Source organism: Genypterus blacodes, unplaced genomic scaffold, assembly GCF_046128005.1.
Source record: "Genypterus blacodes isolate CSIRO-AG114 ecotype Tasmania unplaced genomic scaffold, CSIRO-AGI_Gbla_v1 ptg000133l_1, whole genome shotgun sequence".
Classification (NCBI taxonomy): domain Eukaryota; kingdom Metazoa; phylum Chordata; class Actinopteri; order Ophidiiformes; family Ophidiidae; genus Genypterus; species Genypterus blacodes.
Window position 1 is genome coordinate 8,450,912 of NW_027466935.1, and position 17,906 is coordinate 8,468,817.

The window sequence follows — 17,906 nt, forward strand, 5'->3', positions numbered from 1 at the left end:
TGTTCTGCAAAATAAAAACAATGAGCTAAAATGGCTTAAAAACACTTTAAAATTGCTTCCTTCACTCCTTCAGACTTTGCACAGCTAATCGATTCATTGTTAATATCAAAACAATATTAAATCATGCAGCTTTGAGTGAGAAATACATCCAAAGACTACTAGATTACTGTTACATTTCTGTCCGTTTCTGTCCAGTTTTATTTGACCTATAGGTTGTTTTTTTTCCTCGTGTTTCTCTAGTCTTGCACTGCATCAAGCTGCTGAACTTGTGCAGTGGTACTCTTACTCCCTCTGCTGTCATAGAAATAAATTGCACTTACGTCTAAATGGGAAGAATCAGATGGATCCTGTGTTTTTAAGAAACTAAACAGAAATCTAAATATTGTGAATGTTAACTAACTAAGACTAAATCTAACTCAGGTACATGTCATTATAGATCCTCCTGTTGTTGCATGTAACCTGTGTGCTCTTTGATTGTGTATCTAGATCGTTTCTTATGTCCAGACAGGGGTCATGTTGTTCGATTCCAAGCAGCTGTCTGTGTGTGAGTGAACACGAATACTGAGGCCAGATCGTGGTTACACTTAAAAGTCACATGTTACTCAGGATATCTGATAATGTCAGGACGAACTGTTAATGACTTGTGGTGAGAGGACAAAAATCACTCACACGCCAATGACAGGGAAAATGTTCACATCTATGGAGCTTTTACATTTGGGTGTGGCAACATTCAGGAGGCAAAGAAGATTGTGTTTTAATGGGTTAACTGAATAAATCAAAGCAAAATGACAGCATCAGCATTTTTTTTTCTTGCTGAACATGTTAAAGTTTGTCCTTACATGCTGAATTCACACACAGTTATTGCTCCTTTCACAAAACGTTCTGAGTCTGTGCTGATCTCAGTGATATGTTCACAAAATAATCAAACGTTCACATCAGACAGACAGACAGACAGGCAGGCAGGCAGTGTGTGTGTTTGTTTTATGATGTGTATGCATATCTCTCTCTCACTCTCTCTCTATCTCTCTCTGTTTCTTTCTCTCTCTACACACATACACACACGCACACAGAGAAAACGGTTGAGTCATATCTACTGTCATTCAGCTCCTCCCTTTCCTTGTTGTCTCAACGTGTCCTGTAATTATTAACCAGCTGCTGCACAAACTCCCCTCCTTACCACATGTACTCTGAACCTGCACACACACACACACACACACACACACACATACACACACCCCTGCACACCTGCGCACACACTCAATCACACAATGTATGAAACCTCAAACACTGAGTGAGCCAGCTTCATCTGTTAGGAGACGGACAGACTGTAACGGACAGACAGGTCAGGTAGGAGTGTTTGATCTTTATGAATGTTAAAGCTTCCTATGCTGTAAAAAACAAAGATCTATGTTTGTTAAGTCTTATTTACAGAATTCAATGTATCAAAATGAAGACGATTTGTTGTAAACTTCAATCAAACACTGATACCTGACACCTAATTTCAGATTACCTGCTGTTTGCTGTCAGATTTTGTGATGTAAAGTTCATGTAAAACCTTTCTAATGTTCAGCCAAAGTGGTTTAAATGGGAATAAGGTAAATGGAGAAAGTAAGTAGATGGAGGTTGTACCAGCAGGGGGCGCTGTACTGCAGGTATTACTCTTATTGGTTTTACATGACGGGCAGAACGTGGGAGTGCCGTTTTTGTACCTTGGCCTTTTCCCCACGGCGACGCTTTCCTCCCAGCTCAGTGTGTGACAGTAGGTCAGGTGGGCAGCTTGTGTTTCACTGCTCGGCTCCGCCCTCCATTCTTGTGACGAGCTCATGACAGATTCAATACAACACACTCTGCACTGGTGACCCAAATAATCTTTAGCATTAGAATGGAGGAGCAATGTGTTTTTACTCAACATTTCTATTTGTGTGTGTGTGTGTGTGTGTGTGCGTCTGCGTGTGCGTGTGTGTGTGTGTGTGTGAGAGAGTGAGTGAGTGTGTGTGTGTGTGTGGGGTGTTACATCAAAGGACACATCGCTCTGGCTCGATGACTGAGTTGGCATTGTTGACAGTTGCCTTTTGTTCTTCTGGGGCTCTTAAATCTCCCACAATCCCCCCCACACACACACACACACACACACACACCCACACACACAGATTTTGATGTATTTGCTCTCCGGGACTTTAAATCCCACATGTTGAGGCTTGAAAGACAAAACAAACTTCCCACCAACACCTGGAAGGTTACTGAGAGCAGAGAGCCTGAATCTGAGCTCTTACCTGGAACACCACAATATTCCTTTCTTCTCCATTCATAGAGGCCCAACACATCCAATAATGTTAAAGTCACAGCACAGCGCGAAGGATTGTTCCTAAAAATCTACACATCAATGTCTTATGTGTATTTTTGCGGGTTTTTTACAACATAAAAAGGGAAAAAGTTGAATACTGCAGCTTTAAATACTGCTTCTTGCTGGTGCACAATGATTGGCCCACTGTAGAGTATCACTGTACGTGTGTGTGTGTGTGGGCGGGGATGACTGGTGACAACTGCTGAATACCTGAGATTTTTCTCAGCTGCAAACGAACAGGCTGAGACAGAGAGACAGAGGGAGAGAGAGAGAGACGGAGAGAGATTGGGAGAAAGAAAGAGAGAGAGACGGAGAGAGAGGGAGGCCACGTGGACCATCTTAGAGTGTGTAGCTCTGAGGCTTTAGTTACTGTGACCAAAACGTAAACAAAGGCTGAGCTCTACACTGTCATCACCGGTTACTGGGTGGAGCACTGTTATTAAATCTGTGAAGGGGAGAGGACAAAAAAAGAAAGTAAAAGAGAGAGGGAGACAGAGAGAGACACACCCAGAGAGAGAGCCAGAGAGAGACAGGGTTAGAGACAGACAGTCAGAGAGAGACACACACGGAGAGACGCACACACAGAGAGAGAGAGAGAGAGAGAGAGAGAGAGAGAGAGAGAGAGAGAGAGAGAGAGAGAGAGAGAGAGAGAGAGAGAGAGAGAGAGAGAGAGAGAGAGAGAGAGAGAGAGAGAGAGAGAGAGAGAGAGAGAGAGAGAGAGAGAGAGAGAGAGAGAGAGAGAGAGAGAGAGAGAGAGAGAGAGAGAGAGAGAGAGAGAGAGAGAGAGAGAGAGAGAGATTTAAGTGCAGAGATATTTAAAGCTCAGAGAGGAGAAGGCAGAGAGAAGAAAGAGAGAGCTTGTGTTTGTCATGATACAGGAGGTAAGACTTCACTTCACTTCTGTCGTTTACTTTTAGCGCTCAGACGTGTGTTATTTTCAGCGTTGCTCCTCACACTAGACACACACACACACACACACACACACACACACACACACACACACACACACACACACACTGGTGCTGGTGTGTTGGTTTAGAGACATTTACTGCACTCAGGTGATCTTACTATGTGTACATTAAAGGAACCTGCATCCTTCAGTGTTTACTTTAGAACCTAACGATGCATTCAAGGACCTGTGTGAAGATTCAGACAGAACGTGGTGTCCTGTCTATTTATATGTCTAGTTTTTCACAGTTGTGGGCGGCAAACTAAAGAAAAACTGAAGACATTTTGTTCATCATGTGTTAATCTGTCTGTTATTAATGTTTAAGTTGTGATGTGCTTTGCTGTGGAAATGAGTTTCCCTTTGGGGAAAATCAAATCTAAATCAAAGAAGAGCTTTGGGCTGCAGGCCTGTTGCTTAATGTTTCATCCTCACACGAGTCTGAATGAAGAATGACAATGAATTCTTCCATGTGCCTCCCACATGGTGTGACTCTGTGTTGTGTTTGTGTTTGTCTCTCTGCAGTAGTTGATGGGATCAGAGATGAATAAAGCAGAAGATCTTCTCCCGGTGATCCAAGCGGGAGACGGGCGGACTCTTTCCAGGTGGGACCATTAAACACACCGTGATGTCTTTGGCTCCAGTCTGTGCTCACAGAAGCCACGTCAGAATCTATGCTGAGCAACTGGATCGCTCTGAAATGGATCCAATGCAACGTTATACAGTATTGATGTATGGATGAGGTCATTTAGAGTTTTCCCCAGCAAAAGTTAATACAAGAAAAGAATATATGGATTTTTTGTTGTTGTTAGTTTAGATACACATCTGCCTGTCTTGCTATAATTCTAATATAAATGTATTTGTTTGTCTTTTTTTAATCTTTTATTGTGTGATGTTCATTTCAGAGGCGAGTTTCTCACACTGCTGAACACCTACAACTGTTTCCTCAAGGACCAGACTCAACTTCACCTCAGTTACTATCAGGTATTATGTTTTTACACATTGTACTGTATCTTTCATCTGTTTTCCACCCCACTTCCTGCATAATCCTCCCGTGCGTAGCTGCTAATCCAGCGTTATTGTGGTGGTGGAATCTGAGTGTAACTATACAGCATATAGGCCTGCATCTGTGTGTGTCCCACAGAGCCACGACGCAGACGTGGTGGTAGAGGGATTCCTGAATATTGCCTGGGGGGTGAGACGACCCATCAGGCTGAAAATCCAGGATGACAAACAGATCCTTCCCTTCGCTCCTGCAATCTCAGCCGATCCCGTCACTCCAGTCAGTCCAGTCAGCCCGCTCAGCGACAAGAGGTTTGTCTCTGAAGCTGACGGCAAGAGAGAAAAGTGCCACTGTGTCTCATGTTACCAATCACAAGGATCCAATCTGTCTCTCTGGACTCTCTTTCTGCTGTCTACCATCTTTATTTGCTCCTTGATGTGGCTGGTGTTGTCACTCTCTGACCTGTTACCCACTGGATCTGCAGAAGGTCACTCAGTGTGCGTGACGGTGCTGCAGTAAGAGGATCTGGTGGGGGTTTTTGTTGTGTGTGTGTTGATTCTTGTTGTAATGTGGTTGGGCTTTTTTCATGGTGCAGCCTTAAGCGTTTCATATCTGTTTCAGCTCTGCATGTGAACTCCGTCAGTGTATTCTGAAGGGTAATATTGTAATATAATATGCATTTAATTCAACGTTTTGTCCTCAGAGGTATGACGCGATGGGGAGAATACAATGACCTTCACCAGATAGATGAGATGGCTGAGACGCAACAGGACACAGTTCTTAGCAGCTCTTATACAGGTTTGTTTGTTCTTTAAAACACTTGTAGCTATGTATGTAACCTAACAAACACATTTACATTTTACTGTGTTTTGCAAATGAAAGTAATATATATTTGATTCACTCGATCAGGTCTTTCCAAGCGACCCTCCGTACCGGTGATTTACGAGACCACCACACTGCGCCCGGCCAGGACGAAGAACCCAGAGCTGGAGGCGGATTCCAACCTGTTTCGCTGCAGGAGCGACGCCTCATTGGTGAAGAGGAGGAGGGGACGGGGCAAGTCGGCGGCACAGAGGGAGCAGGAGAGACAGCACCGCTTCTCCATCAATGGGCACTTCTACAACTACAAGGTAAGAGTCTCTGCTCACAATCTCTCCTCTTCTTCACCTCTTTTTCATCTTCCTAAATGCGCATCATTCACTCTCACTCGCATCCCTCCAGACCTCCATCTTCACCCCGTCCTTTGGCACGCCGACTAAAGTTCGTATCTCCAGCAGCATGACCACTAACCAGGTCATCGAGCAGCTGCTGAGAAAGTTTAAGGTGAGTCAGCACAAACACAGCACAAACCTCAGACCTTTATTGTCCAATCAGAATACAGCAATCTTGTTGTTCCTCCTGCAGATAGAGAACGTCCCTCAGGAGTTTGCTCTGTATTGTGTCCACCAGAGTGGAGGTAGGATTTCGCCACATTGTGAATCAAATGAATGAGTGAGTGAGCATGGCGCTGATGTCAGGTGTGTTTTCTGTCCAGAGAAGAGGAAGCTGAATAACAGTGACCACCCACTATGGGAGCGAATACTGCAGGGACCCTCTGACGACATCATGAAGGTCTTTTTGATGGACAGGGATGAAGACGAAGTCAGCAGTGATGTAAGCATCAATCACAAATGTCCAATTCCATTATGGGACACATTGTTGGTATTATTTTTGTTTTTTTATTAATACAGTCCAGCATGAGACACCCTGCAAGTTTGTATTTCTGTTGATCTCTCCTCTCCTCTCCTCTCCTCTCCTCTCCTCTCCTCTCCTCTCCTCTCCTCAGGTCGCCCTTTATCTGAACTTGGAGCTCCCCATCCTGGAGCAGGTTTTGGTGGAACTCGGAGAGGAGGAGCACAGAGAGATTCAATTCGTCATTGACAAGTCAGTATATAATGTTACAGCCATATTAAAATCTCCTTGTCCTAGCAAAATATTTCAAAAAAATGACTATGACTTACAACAAATGTAAATGTGTAAATACTACTTACAATTATGATCATAATAATAAACTTATAGATAAATTAGGCCTGGTGCTATAATTAAATTCTAACGACTACCCAAAATCCGTGTAGTAACTGTTGTGTGCCACACGAGGGCGACAAAATCTCAAATTACTTCGTGTGTCTGCGTGTGTCTGCGTGTGTGTCTGCGCGCGTCAGGTACCGCTACCAGCATCGACTCCTGTCTAACGTCCTGAGCTGTAAGACGTCTTCTCCACACACAGAGACCAGCGTGTGATGGCCAACAGATGACACACACACAAACACACACACACTGAGGAAAACGGTATTTTGGAATTGGAAATTGGATTTTCTTTTTCTTAAAGCCGTTTCATGTATTTGGTAAATGTAAAGTCAATACAAAATAATACTGTAAATAATTGTAAATTAACATTATTTTTCTATGTAATAAACGATGTAAAGTGATGCTATAGATTGTGGGACCAGAATAATCAGCTGTTTAATTAAAATCCTCCTTCCTATCATATTCTCTATCACATTCATTTGTGTCACATTGTTCTGTTTATAGTTTCTGTTTTTTAACTACACATTAAATGAAGAGTCCATTAAAATACATAAATAAAAGTCTATAAAGGTTTCTGTTCTGATTAAATCTCTGAGACACACACACACACACACACACACACACACACACACACACACACACACACACACACACACACACACACACACACACACATACACACACCAAAGAACTGCTTATAGAAGGAAAGCCCAGCCCTGCTCATAGTTAAATGCTGAGCAGAGCTGAGCGGCCATAGGAAGCCTCACATTACCAGGCACTCAAACACATTTTCCTCTCAACATATGGCGGCTGACCCAACGAGCATAAACGGTAACCGGGTTGCTTTATTGAAGGACACAGTTTCCATTTGCTGTCCAGAGTTTGAACACAGACACCAAGGAGCCCCAAACTGGCTTCAGAGGGATTTTCCTCTCAGCAGTCTGAACATCTACAGACTTCAGTCTTCTCTCTGCTTTTATCTGATTGGCTGCCATACATCCAGCGGTGAGGTTCCCTCCCTGCCTGCCACATTAAAAAGCCGGTTTCGACTCATAAAAATACATAAACTGGGGAAAGAAACCGAGGCAGTTGTGCTCTCTCGGCCAGTGTTATGAGAGTAGTTCTGTCAGTCACCAATTGGAGGCGCCACAGCCAATTTAGAAATAGATCAATCATAGACATTGTGTAAAGATGTCAAGATGTGTCAAAATTGGATAACTTCATATTATTCTGACATTCACAGACGTCCATTTGGAACCTGACTAAAGTCTTAATACTCTCCTGACCTGATTGGTCATTTGCTGTGCATGTCATTGTAGCCTTTAGGTGTTTCCCTGTGTCTCCTCAAACTGAAACTTGAACCAGCTGGGTGTGGTCCTGTCCATTAATCACTCCTTACACCGGTTTGGTTTAACAATAGACATCTGTAACACTACGATAACTTGACTCTAGAATGATTTAATGGGTGAACATAAACAAGCAACATCTTCAGAATTTGTGCCGCACAATTAGTTGATATGTTTCTTTTTACAAATACTCCAATTTAAGCGACACCTCAAAAGGATCAGGGATGTTCTTCGTTGGTGTTTATCCATCATTAAAACGTTTATTCAGGGGTCGAAACATTAACTGTAAGTCTATTTACAATTGTGGTTCCTCCCTCTTTAGCTGCTTAAAACCAAGACGCCTCCATGTCCACTGACCAGCAAAGGTTCTTCTCAGACTCCAAAGGATCTCTGACACGAGGAAGATGAAGCTGATGCTCCTCTCGGCTGTCTTCACCCTGCTGCTCGGCCTCTCGGCACAAACAGGCCCCAGGGTGAGCAGAGTGGCGTCACATTTGAACCCAGAAACTCACTAATCAGGATTGGCAAGTTGATGTTCTCTGCTTATGTTTGGTTTTTATCTCCGCAGATTCAAGACCATGATGAAGGTAAGAGAATGAAAGTGGTTGACCTCATTAAATGTTGAACGGACATGTTAAAGGTTACTGAATCGTTTCATTTTAGGTGTGACAGCTGAGGAACTTGCCCCCTTAGACATAACTTCACGGATTCTGGAGGCAAACAAAGGTAGGAGTAACAGCAGCATGTTCTAAGCTTCAGTGTATACTTCAGCGATGAGCATATGTATTGTATATCTTGTCATTCTAGGCATCCATAATACATTGGTGGAAGGAGACATCGTTCTGCCTAGAAAAAGGAACGCAATGAAATGCTGGAGTGGATACTGCAAATGGAGGAAATCTTATAATGGCCTGGTTGAAGTGCCGTACACCATCAGCGACTACTTCTGTAAGAACTATAAGATCATTTGTGGAAGTCATAGTATGCTCTGCTCAAGCTGTTTCACTCATTTCTATTATACAAACCCAAAGGTACTGAAGTGGCATCAAACTCTTGTAGGGTATTGATCTAAATTCCCCGAATGGTATATGAAGAAATGTTGTATTTGGTTGCAGATGACAATGAGAAGGCCACGATTGAGAAAGCGATGGAGATGTTCCACATGAAAACATGCGTCCGCTTTGTTCCTCACCGTGGTCAGTCTGACTACCTGAGCATTGAGAGCGAGATGGGGTGAGTGCCTGGCCGGTTAGTCTGCAAGTCAGTGTCATGTCAGGAATTAAACTGTCAACCTGCGATCCGTCCGCTGTAGGTGCTGGTCTTCTATAGGGCGAGATGGCGGAAAGCAGGTGGTCTCTGTGTCTGTCCAAGGCTGCGTCCACCGCGGGACCATTCAGCACGAGCTCCTGCACGCGCTGGGCTTCCACCATGAGCACACCAGGAGCGACAGGGACCAGTATGTCCGCATCAACTGGGACAACCTGTCACCAGGTCTGCACTGTTTTACGGCCTCGAATCAGAGTTTAACACTAAAACTTGAAGGATAGTTGAAAGATTCTGAAACATTTGTGCTTTTATTTTTAACAGCAAACAGATACAACTTCTACAAAGCCGACACGAACAACCTGAACACGGCGTATGACTATTCCTCTGTTATGCATTATGGAAGGTACCGACTTGTATTATCAGCAAATACGTTTACTCCTTTTTTGTGATAACTAAATGCACGATACAAACAAACTACATTACCCAACCTATGTATCCTCTACATATCTCCAAACATCTCATACATTATTCCATCACACTCATAGGTGAGATATAAAAGTATAATTTTCCATCAATGTGAGTGTATTTGTTTGTGTTTCCTCTAGAACTTCTTTTGCATCCCAGTATGGCGCAGAGACCATCACTCCTATTCCAGACCCCTCGGTGCAGATTGGACAGAGGGACGAGATGTCTGACATCGACATCCTGAGGATCAATAAGTTCTATGAATGCAGTGAGTACAGAACTGAGTGATTCATTGTTTATTCTTTATTAAAGATATCAATCAGATAGAAGACATTTTAGAGTAAAGAGATGGAAAGATGCAGGTGACACACACAACAGCAACATCAAATTACAGACGCAGACAAAAACTCAATTTAAAAAGATGATGGAAGGTTCTTGGGTTTTCATCTTGATTATTGCAAATCAATCAAAGTTGTTTCTTTTCACACTGCAGCACAGGAAATAGAAAACATTGAGACAGTTGTACAGACGACAGCAGGACTTCTGTCTTCCTGCTCTTTATATCATGCGATTGATTATCAGGTTTGGTTTGTCAACTGAATCTGACGGCGGCTCATTTATTCTCTTTTCAGGCGTGTGAGAGCAAATGAAATCAAGGCCGCTGCCACAAAGACTCCAGTTCAATTACATCGCTGATCAATTCTGCTGCTCTTTGTTTCTTGTAATAAATTGACAAATTTGGCTGAAATAAAACATTTTCACACCAGCTACGACCACAATAATGCTGTTATTGCATTTGATTTAAAATGTGTTTTTAAAAACTCAACACAACCACAGAGCACCCAGAGAGTTCATACCTCCACCAAGACCCAACAGGCCTCATGATGACATTTCCTTTAAAGCAGATGTTTATAAAAAATGTTCAAAACTGTTTTATGTGCACATCAGCAGTATCTCACCTTAACTGTATTTGAATGTAACGTGACCCTCTGAGTACATGTTCTAATCTGGGGGTCTGGGCTAAATTACACGCGTTAAACTGCACATCCACCAATTCAAATAATAGCAAAATATGAATAATTAATGAAACACCATTAACGTACCAAAGTGTAAGATGATATTCAAGACTAATTGAACTGAACTCCAAAGTAAAGAAGTGGAAATCAGATCTGTAGGTCTCTGTCTGTGAGATATTCAGTCGGTGGGTGTGGGTGTGGGTGTGGGTGCGGGTGTGGGTGGGTCGGGGATGAACTTGATGCAGGAAAGCCTTTGCTCTTGGCGTTCGTCAGTGCGAGGGTTGATCTCCACCCTATAGATGCAGGTCAGACGCTGCAGAGAAGAAGACGACAACAACATATGAATTAGAGCAATTTAACCTTTTATGTGTGCTCAGTGTGTGTTTAAGATGCAAAATTTGAGGGGTTTCAGGGCAATTGTGATCGAAGGAAGGGCCTTTACTGTCTTTCATTGATGCATTAACACCATGGGTGGTCAAAAAGAAGAGGGACACATAAAATCAAAATGAAAGCGTAAACATAAAGGTTGAAAATTTTGGCTTGAGCATGCAGACACACACACAAATGTTTACCTTTTTCTCCAATTCACAGGTTTTCAAAGCATGATTTTCACTCTTGAGGCACCTGGTTTTGCCCAGGACCATCACAATCTTGTAGTTGATCGTGTTGGTCACCTGATAGAATAACAGAGGACAGAAAGTGATGACTGAATGTTGTGTACAGCAGCAGGGGGCACTGTTGCCTCACAGCGTGAAGGCCCTGGGTTTCACTTTACGAGCTCCAGCTCCAACTACTGGTGTGCAGAACGGCTTAATCGTGACTCTCACCTGAACCTTAGCGGAGGTGATGGTGACCAGTTTGAATGCCTTCTTGCCGGAGTGGTATTTGGTGTTGAACAGCCTCACAGCATGATCAGCCTCGGCCGTCACCGATTTCAATTCTGAACTCTTGCTAGACCAGTCACCCAGCAAATTGGTTTTATCTACAAGGAACGTACGCAGATAAATCAGATAAAACAGAAAAACAACTGCTTTACAGTGTGGCACAGAACTTGCAAGTCCAACAGTGTAACAAACCGCTGCTCATTGGTGTGATAGTTGTAATAATTCATCCTGACATTCTGCTGATTCAGGTGGTTGGACCAGACTAGAAGATTAGTCAAGGACGCTCAAACGAATGCAGACTCACAAGCCCAAAACCCTGGAGCCTGCCGAGCCCACAGTACCCTCTTGTTACACACTGATGCACACGTCTGCCAAACCAAGCCTCTGCCATCAGGCTGATTACACAGTTCCTCAGGGAACTCTGAAGGTTTTGGAGAATTTCTTAATCCAATTCTTGGTTTTTATTGCAATCACAGTATGAAAAAAATGAAATGTCCACTTTAAACCAGTGTCGTTTCTGTTTTGCACACATTTCAAACAGTGGCCAAACCAAAAACAGCGTGAATCAGTATGTTGACCAAACCAAACCATGAAACCTAATATTTAACTGTATATATATTCTTTCAATGGCTTTTAGATGAAAACAGTAGTTAATGCTATTTCCAATGGCTGATGATGGTTGATTATTTGTCATGACAACAAATGTATAATGACAACATATAATTTGCACCAAAGCCCATGTTAGGAATGCCCAGGACTAAACCATTCATGAGGTCCAAACCACCAAGTTTGGCCCTTTGCCTGGCGGTGTGTTTGTTGTGATGGTTCCCATTTCTATGCAAATCGCCTCCAACTGGACTACCTTCTGTGTTCAGTACAAATTCTACCACATGATAAATAGAAATAGCTGCTGCGGTGTAACTTTGGTTTGGGCCACTGTATGCTTCCTGTTGGATGTAATTCATTCTCCAAAATGCGTCCCAGACCAAACATTGCTGTGCCAAAAGAAACCAATGACATAGTTTCTCAGACTGGTGACTCAGCCTAAAGGTTCTGACTCACTCTACCCAGAATTGCAGCATGGAACTATTGCAGTAGTTTGGTCTTGCGAGCGGACACAGAGAGAGGAGTGTGAGTGAGAAATCTATCAGATATGCTTCCTTGAGCAATTCCGACTCCACCAGTTCTCCCCAGACCAGTTGTGTATAACTGAGCATTGTGTGCTTCCTGGTTTACTTGGCTGCCAATATTCTAACATGAAGCAGGTGGAAGAGCTGGAAGGACTGGACCATATGATCCAGAAAATCAAAACAATGATTTGAAATCTGCGTTAAACTGCAGAATTGGCAGAATTGAGCGTTGAGTCTCAGTGCGATTGACACGCATAAAACTTTAAAAATCACTGGATTGCGCTCGCAGTATCTTCCAATTCAGTTAAAAAATGGAAAATGTCAAAAAGCTGTACAGCGCCACATCAAACACAACTTTTACATCATTTTTACTGATTTTATGAGTGTTTGTTTTTGCCTCCTTGAGCTAAAAGCAGCAGTTTACACCTCACATCACATCATGCCGTATCTTCTCAGTACTTACGTTTGACGATCTTCGCCTCTTCTGCATACAGCTGGACCACTGACAGACACATCAGCACCAGCACTGATAGATGGGGAGACATTTTCTTATAGATGACTGAAGACCAAACTGTGCCTTTGTGTTTTCTAGCAGTGTTTGCCTGAACGGAAGGATTAAAAAGTCAGAACTGTTATAATAATTACAATTAACTGCTGTCTCAAAACACAGAAATCAAGAAGAGAAAGCTAATCAATATGAAGTTAGTTTTGTGGTATTAAAAATAGGATTGTACCTACTGAGTTTGAGAGCGTCGGCGAGTCTGACTGCGAGAACTTACGTGTGTGTGTGTGAGTATGAAAGAGAGAGAGGGAGAGAGTGAGTGAGGGAGGGAGGGAGGGAGGGACAGGGTGACGTTAGTGAATGACAGCAGCGGCTCAGTGTTGTTTACGCTTTGGAATGTTTAACCAGCCAGTGAAGACCACACCCACCCATTGCATGGCAGGGGCACCATCCTCCAGCTTTGTGGTGGAGTGTGTATGTGTGTGTGTGACAACTGAATAGGTGAGAGAGTTGGTGTTTGAGTGTGTGGTTTGTGTGTTTGAATTCAGTTGTGTTATCTGGGCCTCCGGTCACGTCATGCATATATAGTGTGAGTGTGTGTGTGTGATTGTGTATGTGTGTAAGAATTACACTTTCGGGCAAATGTGACACATGATCAGCAGATTTCAGCTGGCAGAGGGAATGATTCTCTCTCTCTCAGCTTCTGAAACAAATTACTATTACATTAACTAGCCATAATCCAGATGAGTGAGAAGGAAACACAGCACAGCAACAGGTCCAATGTAAAAACACTTATATGAACCATACAACTAAATATAAAAGGATTTTAATAAACTCAATGAAGTCTGAGCTCAGATATGAGACTCTTCAGTTCACATTAAGTCACATTTAACCTTCAGCTCCTGTAGTGATCAAATGGGTGTGTGTGATGTGTAATAGCTCTTATCTTAAAAATAAGAAAACCTCTCTCCGACACTGCGACGCCAAATTAAACAGTACTTTTGTTTGTCTTTCCTTTATTTGGAAGTGCTGAAAGTTCTATTACTCACTCGCTTGCCTTCTGAAAGCACCAACAGTAAGCTCAAGTTTATTTCTCCGAACTGCTTAGTTCCTCATTCTCTTGGTTGCTGATCAGGTTATCCTGGTCTGGATAAACTTCATTCTGCATGACTCACATGACTCAGGTAAAATGTAGACTTACTGTAAACACACCGCATTATGTTGCAACTCCTGTTCTGTGTCGGGAATCTCTCCTGACAGTGTGTAATGAGCTAACATGGCCAGCAGAGGGCAGTGTCGTCACATTGCACAGTGCAACAAGCGGTTGACAGGCGCCTCCGTCATTTCCACGGTCAATAACAAACAATGACACACACATAATGAGGACATAATGATACTTTGGTTTGAGTTGGTCTGGTGTTGAAAGAAACAAAGGGTAACAAAGGCTGCACATTTATTCTGAAGTGTCCTTGATGTTTATTTAATATCTGTAGTCAATAATTAAAGTAAGGGCCACGTTGGGTGATTTGGGGGCCCTGGGTAAAAACAGATCAGGAACCCTTCACTGACCTTTGAAGTAGTGCTGAAGTTATTAGTACTGTGATTTCAACATAGATTAAAGGGGTCCATCCTCAACACAGTGCACAAAAACAGTGCTTGCAACCGTTTAGATTGGAAAATCCCATCTTTCCACAGAGCGACTGGTGTCAGTGTTGTTTACATAGTGAGTGGACGAAACACCAACCACCACTGCTTCTGTTCATATTGTTCTCATCCACTCAGCTGAACAAAACGCAATCATGAGGAATGTGATTGGCTGAAGGTGCAGGTGGGTGTGTGGGTGGCATAAGGGCTTTTGATGCAGATTCAGGTCAAAGGTTAAACTTGCTTCAAAATAAACAGCACAAAAAAGGATCAAGGTACGCTTTCGATCAAAACACTATATAAGTAGTTAATAATAATTATAATAATGATAATAATAATAAATGTAATAATAATAACATTTTCTGTGTGTGCAAACCTTTCTTAAAATACAACTGTGCTTTTAAACTGATTCGCCATAAGACCAAACAACTCACCTGTTTGAGGATAAGATAAATGAAGGAATAAAGCACGGCGCAGATTGTCAATAAACTGCAGCTGGAGGTTATTTTGCTGCCTTGTTTTCGTTCCACATTCCTGCCCACAGATCTGAAATCAGTGCTGGACTCTCACACGCGCTTTAATCTCTTTACAGTCAGGCCCCGCCCACTTATGCACTTGACTGACAGCGGCCTGGTCCAGTCAGCGCGCGGACCGACTCGTGTGGCCTCCTTTCCTCTCCTCCTCCTCCGTGTCCGGCGTTGTTGCTGCTCTCCCGTGTCCCGCTAGTCTCGTCTCCAGTCTCTCCGGGGAGCCGAACGACAGCCCTCGACGAAGGGGCCCCCCGAACATGGAAGGCGACAACGTGGAAATGCCCGCTTGACTCCGGGAGAGTTTTCCAAGGTGAGTTTGGGGATGTTTTTTTGGCCGGGACCGCGGGAGGCAAACGTCGGCCAGGAAGCAGCGTGTGAGTGCGGGGAAAAAGTTTATCCGCTCCCCTCCACTACGGGACAGGAAGGGGTAGAGGAAACTTACTCCAGTGTTGTTCACAGCGGGATGTTCACGCGCCGCTGCTCCAACTTCAGCCAATATACGATACAAAATATGATATAATTTATCATGAAATGCTGGATAATGACAGATGCAGCAGCTATCTATGAAATTATGTTGTTGTTCTCTCCTGCGTTCTCATTATTCGCCCTGTAATTTTGAGATTTGTTGGCGTTTTCCTCATGCAGCTCTCTCTCTCTCTCTCTGTTTATTTTTCGGTGGATCAAATGTATAAATAGCCTCAGGTCAGCTGGTTCTAAAGCTGTGGTACGTGTGCCCCCGTTGGTACTTGGAGTGGCATTGGAGAAAATCAAAACAGGTGAAGTCAAAGGAATTCATGTCTTGTAAAAATGGTTGTGATAAAAAAAAGTGATAATCCTGATTATTACTTTTGTTGTAAAATCAAATTCCTGGGAAAATGAGTCCTTACTTTAATTAGTTTTATATATTGGGGTTCACAATATCACATGGCATTATGGGAGTCGAACCCTCTACTACCTGTCAAATGTCAAAACTAAGCAGTATCACTTTAAAAAATTGTTTGTGTACATCAATTAATCGCAGTTAATTAAAGATTGTGGGCATCATTGAAGCTTTGAGTGTTTGTGGCTTGTAAGATGGTCGTTGATGCTCACAGGTGATGGTTTACTAAGTAAAGAGTTGGGAGACATCTTAGTGTTTGATCAATGAAACGTACAGCAATGAAACATACAGCAGATGCAGGTTGTTTGGTTGCCAAGTGGTGGAGTGTTTGTGTGCGTTTGTGATCATCAGTGTTGGAAGAGCCACCACTGTTTTATTGAGCACAGAAACACATTTTCAGAGTGTAAACAAAACGCTGATGCCATCCAGAGGGCTTGTTGATGTAATTAACAACATGAATCCTCGTCCTCGGTCTGGCCTTTTTTTGTATATTTAGATGTAAAATGAGAGCGCCATTACAAAGGTTAATGGATCGACTGCAGAGCTGGAGACAAAAACAAACATGGAGCCAGAGATCACGAGAGAGCGAGAGAGAGAAAGAGAGGGAGCGAGTCAGACAGTAATATGGGCAGAGACAGATAGACAGATGGACAGGGAGACGGGTTCCCTGTACAGATGTGCATTCCTTCAACCACTTATGTGATGAAGCCTTGAAATAGAGCTCAACAGGAATGCAAACAGCCTGAGCAGAGGGAGGAGAGCCTGGGGGGGCGTATCAGGAGCCAGAGAGCGGAGGTGAAGTGAAGTAGGTGGAAAAAAAGGAGGCGCAGAAGAGGGGGAGAAGAGAGAAAGAGAGAGAGGAGAAGAAAAAACATGGGGCAGAATTGTTTTAATTTTCTCTGAAGTGAAAAGGGAAATATGGGTCAAAGTTTGTGCTGTAAAAGGAGATTCCACTCTGTTTCACTCAACCGACCCCTTCGCTTGTAGCCTTTTCCTTCCATGGCTCAAAGGCATGTAAAAAAAAAAAAAAAAGGCACAAAAACTCTGCATGTTGCACAGCAGTGAACTTTGTAACTTTGGCAGAAGTCGTGTAACGGGACGTCAAAGCACTTTTGTGTGTATTAAGCCCACTAATAGGCGCATGAAGGCTCGGGGCACGACACAGGGAACCCAAGAACGCATTAACTGTTGGTGCCAATCCAGATCCAGCGATGTTTTCATGATTTCTATCCCTTGGTATGCACACCAGTGACAGGACTTTGTTGTATTTGTTTTATGAAGTTGATTTGTAACAGTTCTTCTGCTGAATTGATTTGAACAAACAGAGTGAATCACAGTTACTTGGAAAGGGCACGATGATCACTTTGCTTTCATGCAAGGACGTACCGCATGTGCTGGCAGCGAGGTTATCCGAGCACAAAGGTTGAAAGTGAGCGGAGAAGCGGGAATGCGACTGCAGCTAATTATATGTTCCATAAGTAAGATTAAAGGGTAATAAAAAAAAAAGAAGCAATCTTTCTGATTTATGTTTGTAGCCCTTGACAGTTTTGTAAACGTGTGTGATCTTTCATTGCGGCTTTGACGCTTCACATTCTTTAAGAGTCACAAGTGTTGGGAGTGAAAGCTTCTTGAAGAAGATGGGAATTGATGTTCAACGTCCTCGTCGGTCAGGTCGCTGGTGAACAGTTTGTTATGGTCACGGGATGAAATGTTGTTGTATTTTTCCATAGATATTGATACTATGTTGATACATTGAGAATCTATTTTTCCTCATTGTTAAGTAGTGACAGTAGATTTGAATAAAAGCCACAGAACAGCAACAAAGACGCTCAGATACAGTTATTCAGTATATTCAGAAAACAGTTAATTCTACCTTTACTTTA

General features: G+C 42.9%; 4 protein-coding genes across 9 annotated transcripts in view; 3 read left to right on the plus strand and 1 right to left on the minus strand.

Annotated features, from left to right (window-relative positions):
- The first annotated feature begins 1,173 nt into the window (after positions 1 to 1,173).
- rassf6 (Ras association domain family member 6) lies at positions 1,174 to 6,782 on the plus strand. Of its 3 annotated transcripts, none has more exons than XM_076163886.1 (11): positions 1,174 to 1,342; positions 3,816 to 3,895; positions 4,196 to 4,274; positions 4,435 to 4,604; positions 4,997 to 5,091; positions 5,203 to 5,423; positions 5,515 to 5,616; positions 5,698 to 5,749; positions 5,828 to 5,946; positions 6,119 to 6,216; positions 6,495 to 6,782. In XM_076163886.1, the coding sequence occupies exons 2-11, from the start codon at positions 3,822 to 3,824 to the stop codon at positions 6,571 to 6,573; spliced, it is 1,089 nt and encodes a 362-aa protein (XP_076020001.1). In that variant the 5' UTR covers positions 1,174 to 1,342; positions 3,816 to 3,821; the 3' UTR covers positions 6,574 to 6,782. The 3 variants fall into 3 exon arrangements, with proteins under 3 accessions (XP_076020001.1, XP_076020000.1, XP_076020002.1); XM_076163885.1 differs by having other exon boundaries at positions 1,174 to 1,347; positions 6,495 to 6,781; XM_076163887.1 differs by lacking the exon at positions 1,174 to 1,342 and adding an exon at positions 3,082 to 3,225.
- A 200-nt stretch (positions 6,783 to 6,982) lies between these two features.
- Positions 6,983 to 9,590, plus strand: LOC143011147 (hatching enzyme 1.2-like). The gene is made up of 7 exons (XM_076163888.1): positions 6,983 to 8,179; positions 8,275 to 8,293; positions 8,370 to 8,432; positions 8,514 to 8,654; positions 8,822 to 8,939; positions 9,019 to 9,197; positions 9,294 to 9,590. Exons 1-7 carry the CDS (start codon positions 8,111 to 8,113, stop codon positions 9,419 to 9,421), a joined length of 717 nt encoding a protein of 238 aa, XP_076020003.1. The 5' UTR covers positions 6,983 to 8,110; the 3' UTR covers positions 9,422 to 9,590.
- A 135-nt stretch (positions 9,591 to 9,725) lies between these two features.
- Positions 9,726 to 14,154, minus strand: LOC143011148 (uncharacterized). 3 transcript variants are annotated; one of them, XM_076163891.1, is made up of 5 exons: positions 14,019 to 14,154; positions 12,931 to 13,069; positions 11,281 to 11,435; positions 11,026 to 11,127; positions 9,726 to 10,766 (listed from the first exon to the last, which is right to left on the minus strand). In XM_076163891.1, the coding sequence occupies exons 2-5, from the start codon at positions 13,010 to 13,012 to the stop codon at positions 10,632 to 10,634; spliced, it is 474 nt and encodes a 157-aa protein (XP_076020006.1). In that variant the 5' UTR covers positions 13,013 to 13,069; positions 14,019 to 14,154; the 3' UTR covers positions 9,726 to 10,631. The 3 variants fall into 3 exon arrangements, with proteins under 3 accessions (XP_076020006.1, XP_076020005.1, XP_076020004.1); XM_076163890.1 differs by lacking the exon at positions 14,019 to 14,154 and adding an exon at positions 13,202 to 13,324; XM_076163889.1 differs by lacking the exon at positions 14,019 to 14,154 and adding an exon at positions 13,206 to 13,323.
- Positions 14,155 to 15,294: 1,140 nt separating this feature from the next.
- il11ra (interleukin 11 receptor subunit alpha) overlaps positions 15,295 to 17,906 on the plus strand; it is a 39,489-nt gene continuing 36,877 nt past the window's right edge. For both annotated transcript variants that reach the window (XM_076163883.1, XM_076163882.1), the window contains exon 1: positions 15,295 to 15,453. The gene's annotated coding sequence lies outside the window, so the exon portion shown is untranslated. The remainder of the gene's footprint in view (positions 15,454 to 17,906) is intronic.

What these genes read in the sequence shown, in the direction of transcription:
- rassf6 (XM_076163886.1), top strand. Translation starts at nt 3,822, where the DNA reads ATGGGATCAGAGATGAATAAAGCAGAAGATCTTCTCCCGGTGATCCAA. An exon ending in GACGGGCGGACTCTTTCCAG is followed by an intron (nt 3,896 to 4,195) that starts GTGGGACCATTA and finishes TGTTCATTTCAG; the next exon opens with AGGCGAGTTTCTCACACTGC. An exon ending in TTCACCTCAGTTACTATCAG is followed by an intron (nt 4,275 to 4,434) that starts GTATTATGTTTT and finishes TGTGTCCCACAG; the next exon opens with AGCCACGACGCAGACGTGGT.
- LOC143011147 (XM_076163888.1), top strand. Translation starts at nt 8,111, where the DNA reads ATGAAGCTGATGCTCCTCTCGGCTGTCTTCACCCTGCTGCTCGGCCTC. An exon ending in GATTCTGGAGGCAAACAAAG is followed by an intron (nt 8,433 to 8,513) that starts GTAGGAGTAACA and finishes TTGTCATTCTAG; the next exon opens with GCATCCATAATACATTGGTG. An exon ending in CTGGGACAACCTGTCACCAG is followed by an intron (nt 9,198 to 9,293) that starts GTCTGCACTGTT and finishes TATTTTTAACAG; the next exon opens with CAAACAGATACAACTTCTAC.
- LOC143011148 (XM_076163891.1), bottom strand. Translation starts at nt 13,012, where the DNA reads ATGTCTCCCCATCTATCAGTGCTGGTGCTGATGTGTCTGTCAGTGGTC. An exon ending in AGAGGCGAAGATCGTCAAAC is followed by an intron (nt 11,436 to 12,930) that starts GTAAGTACTGAG and finishes CGTTCCTTGTAG; the next exon opens with ATAAAACCAATTTGCTGGGT. An exon ending in TCACCTCCGCTAAGGTTCAG is followed by an intron (nt 11,128 to 11,280) that starts GTGAGAGTCACG and finishes TTATTCTATCAG; the next exon opens with GTGACCAACACGATCAACTA.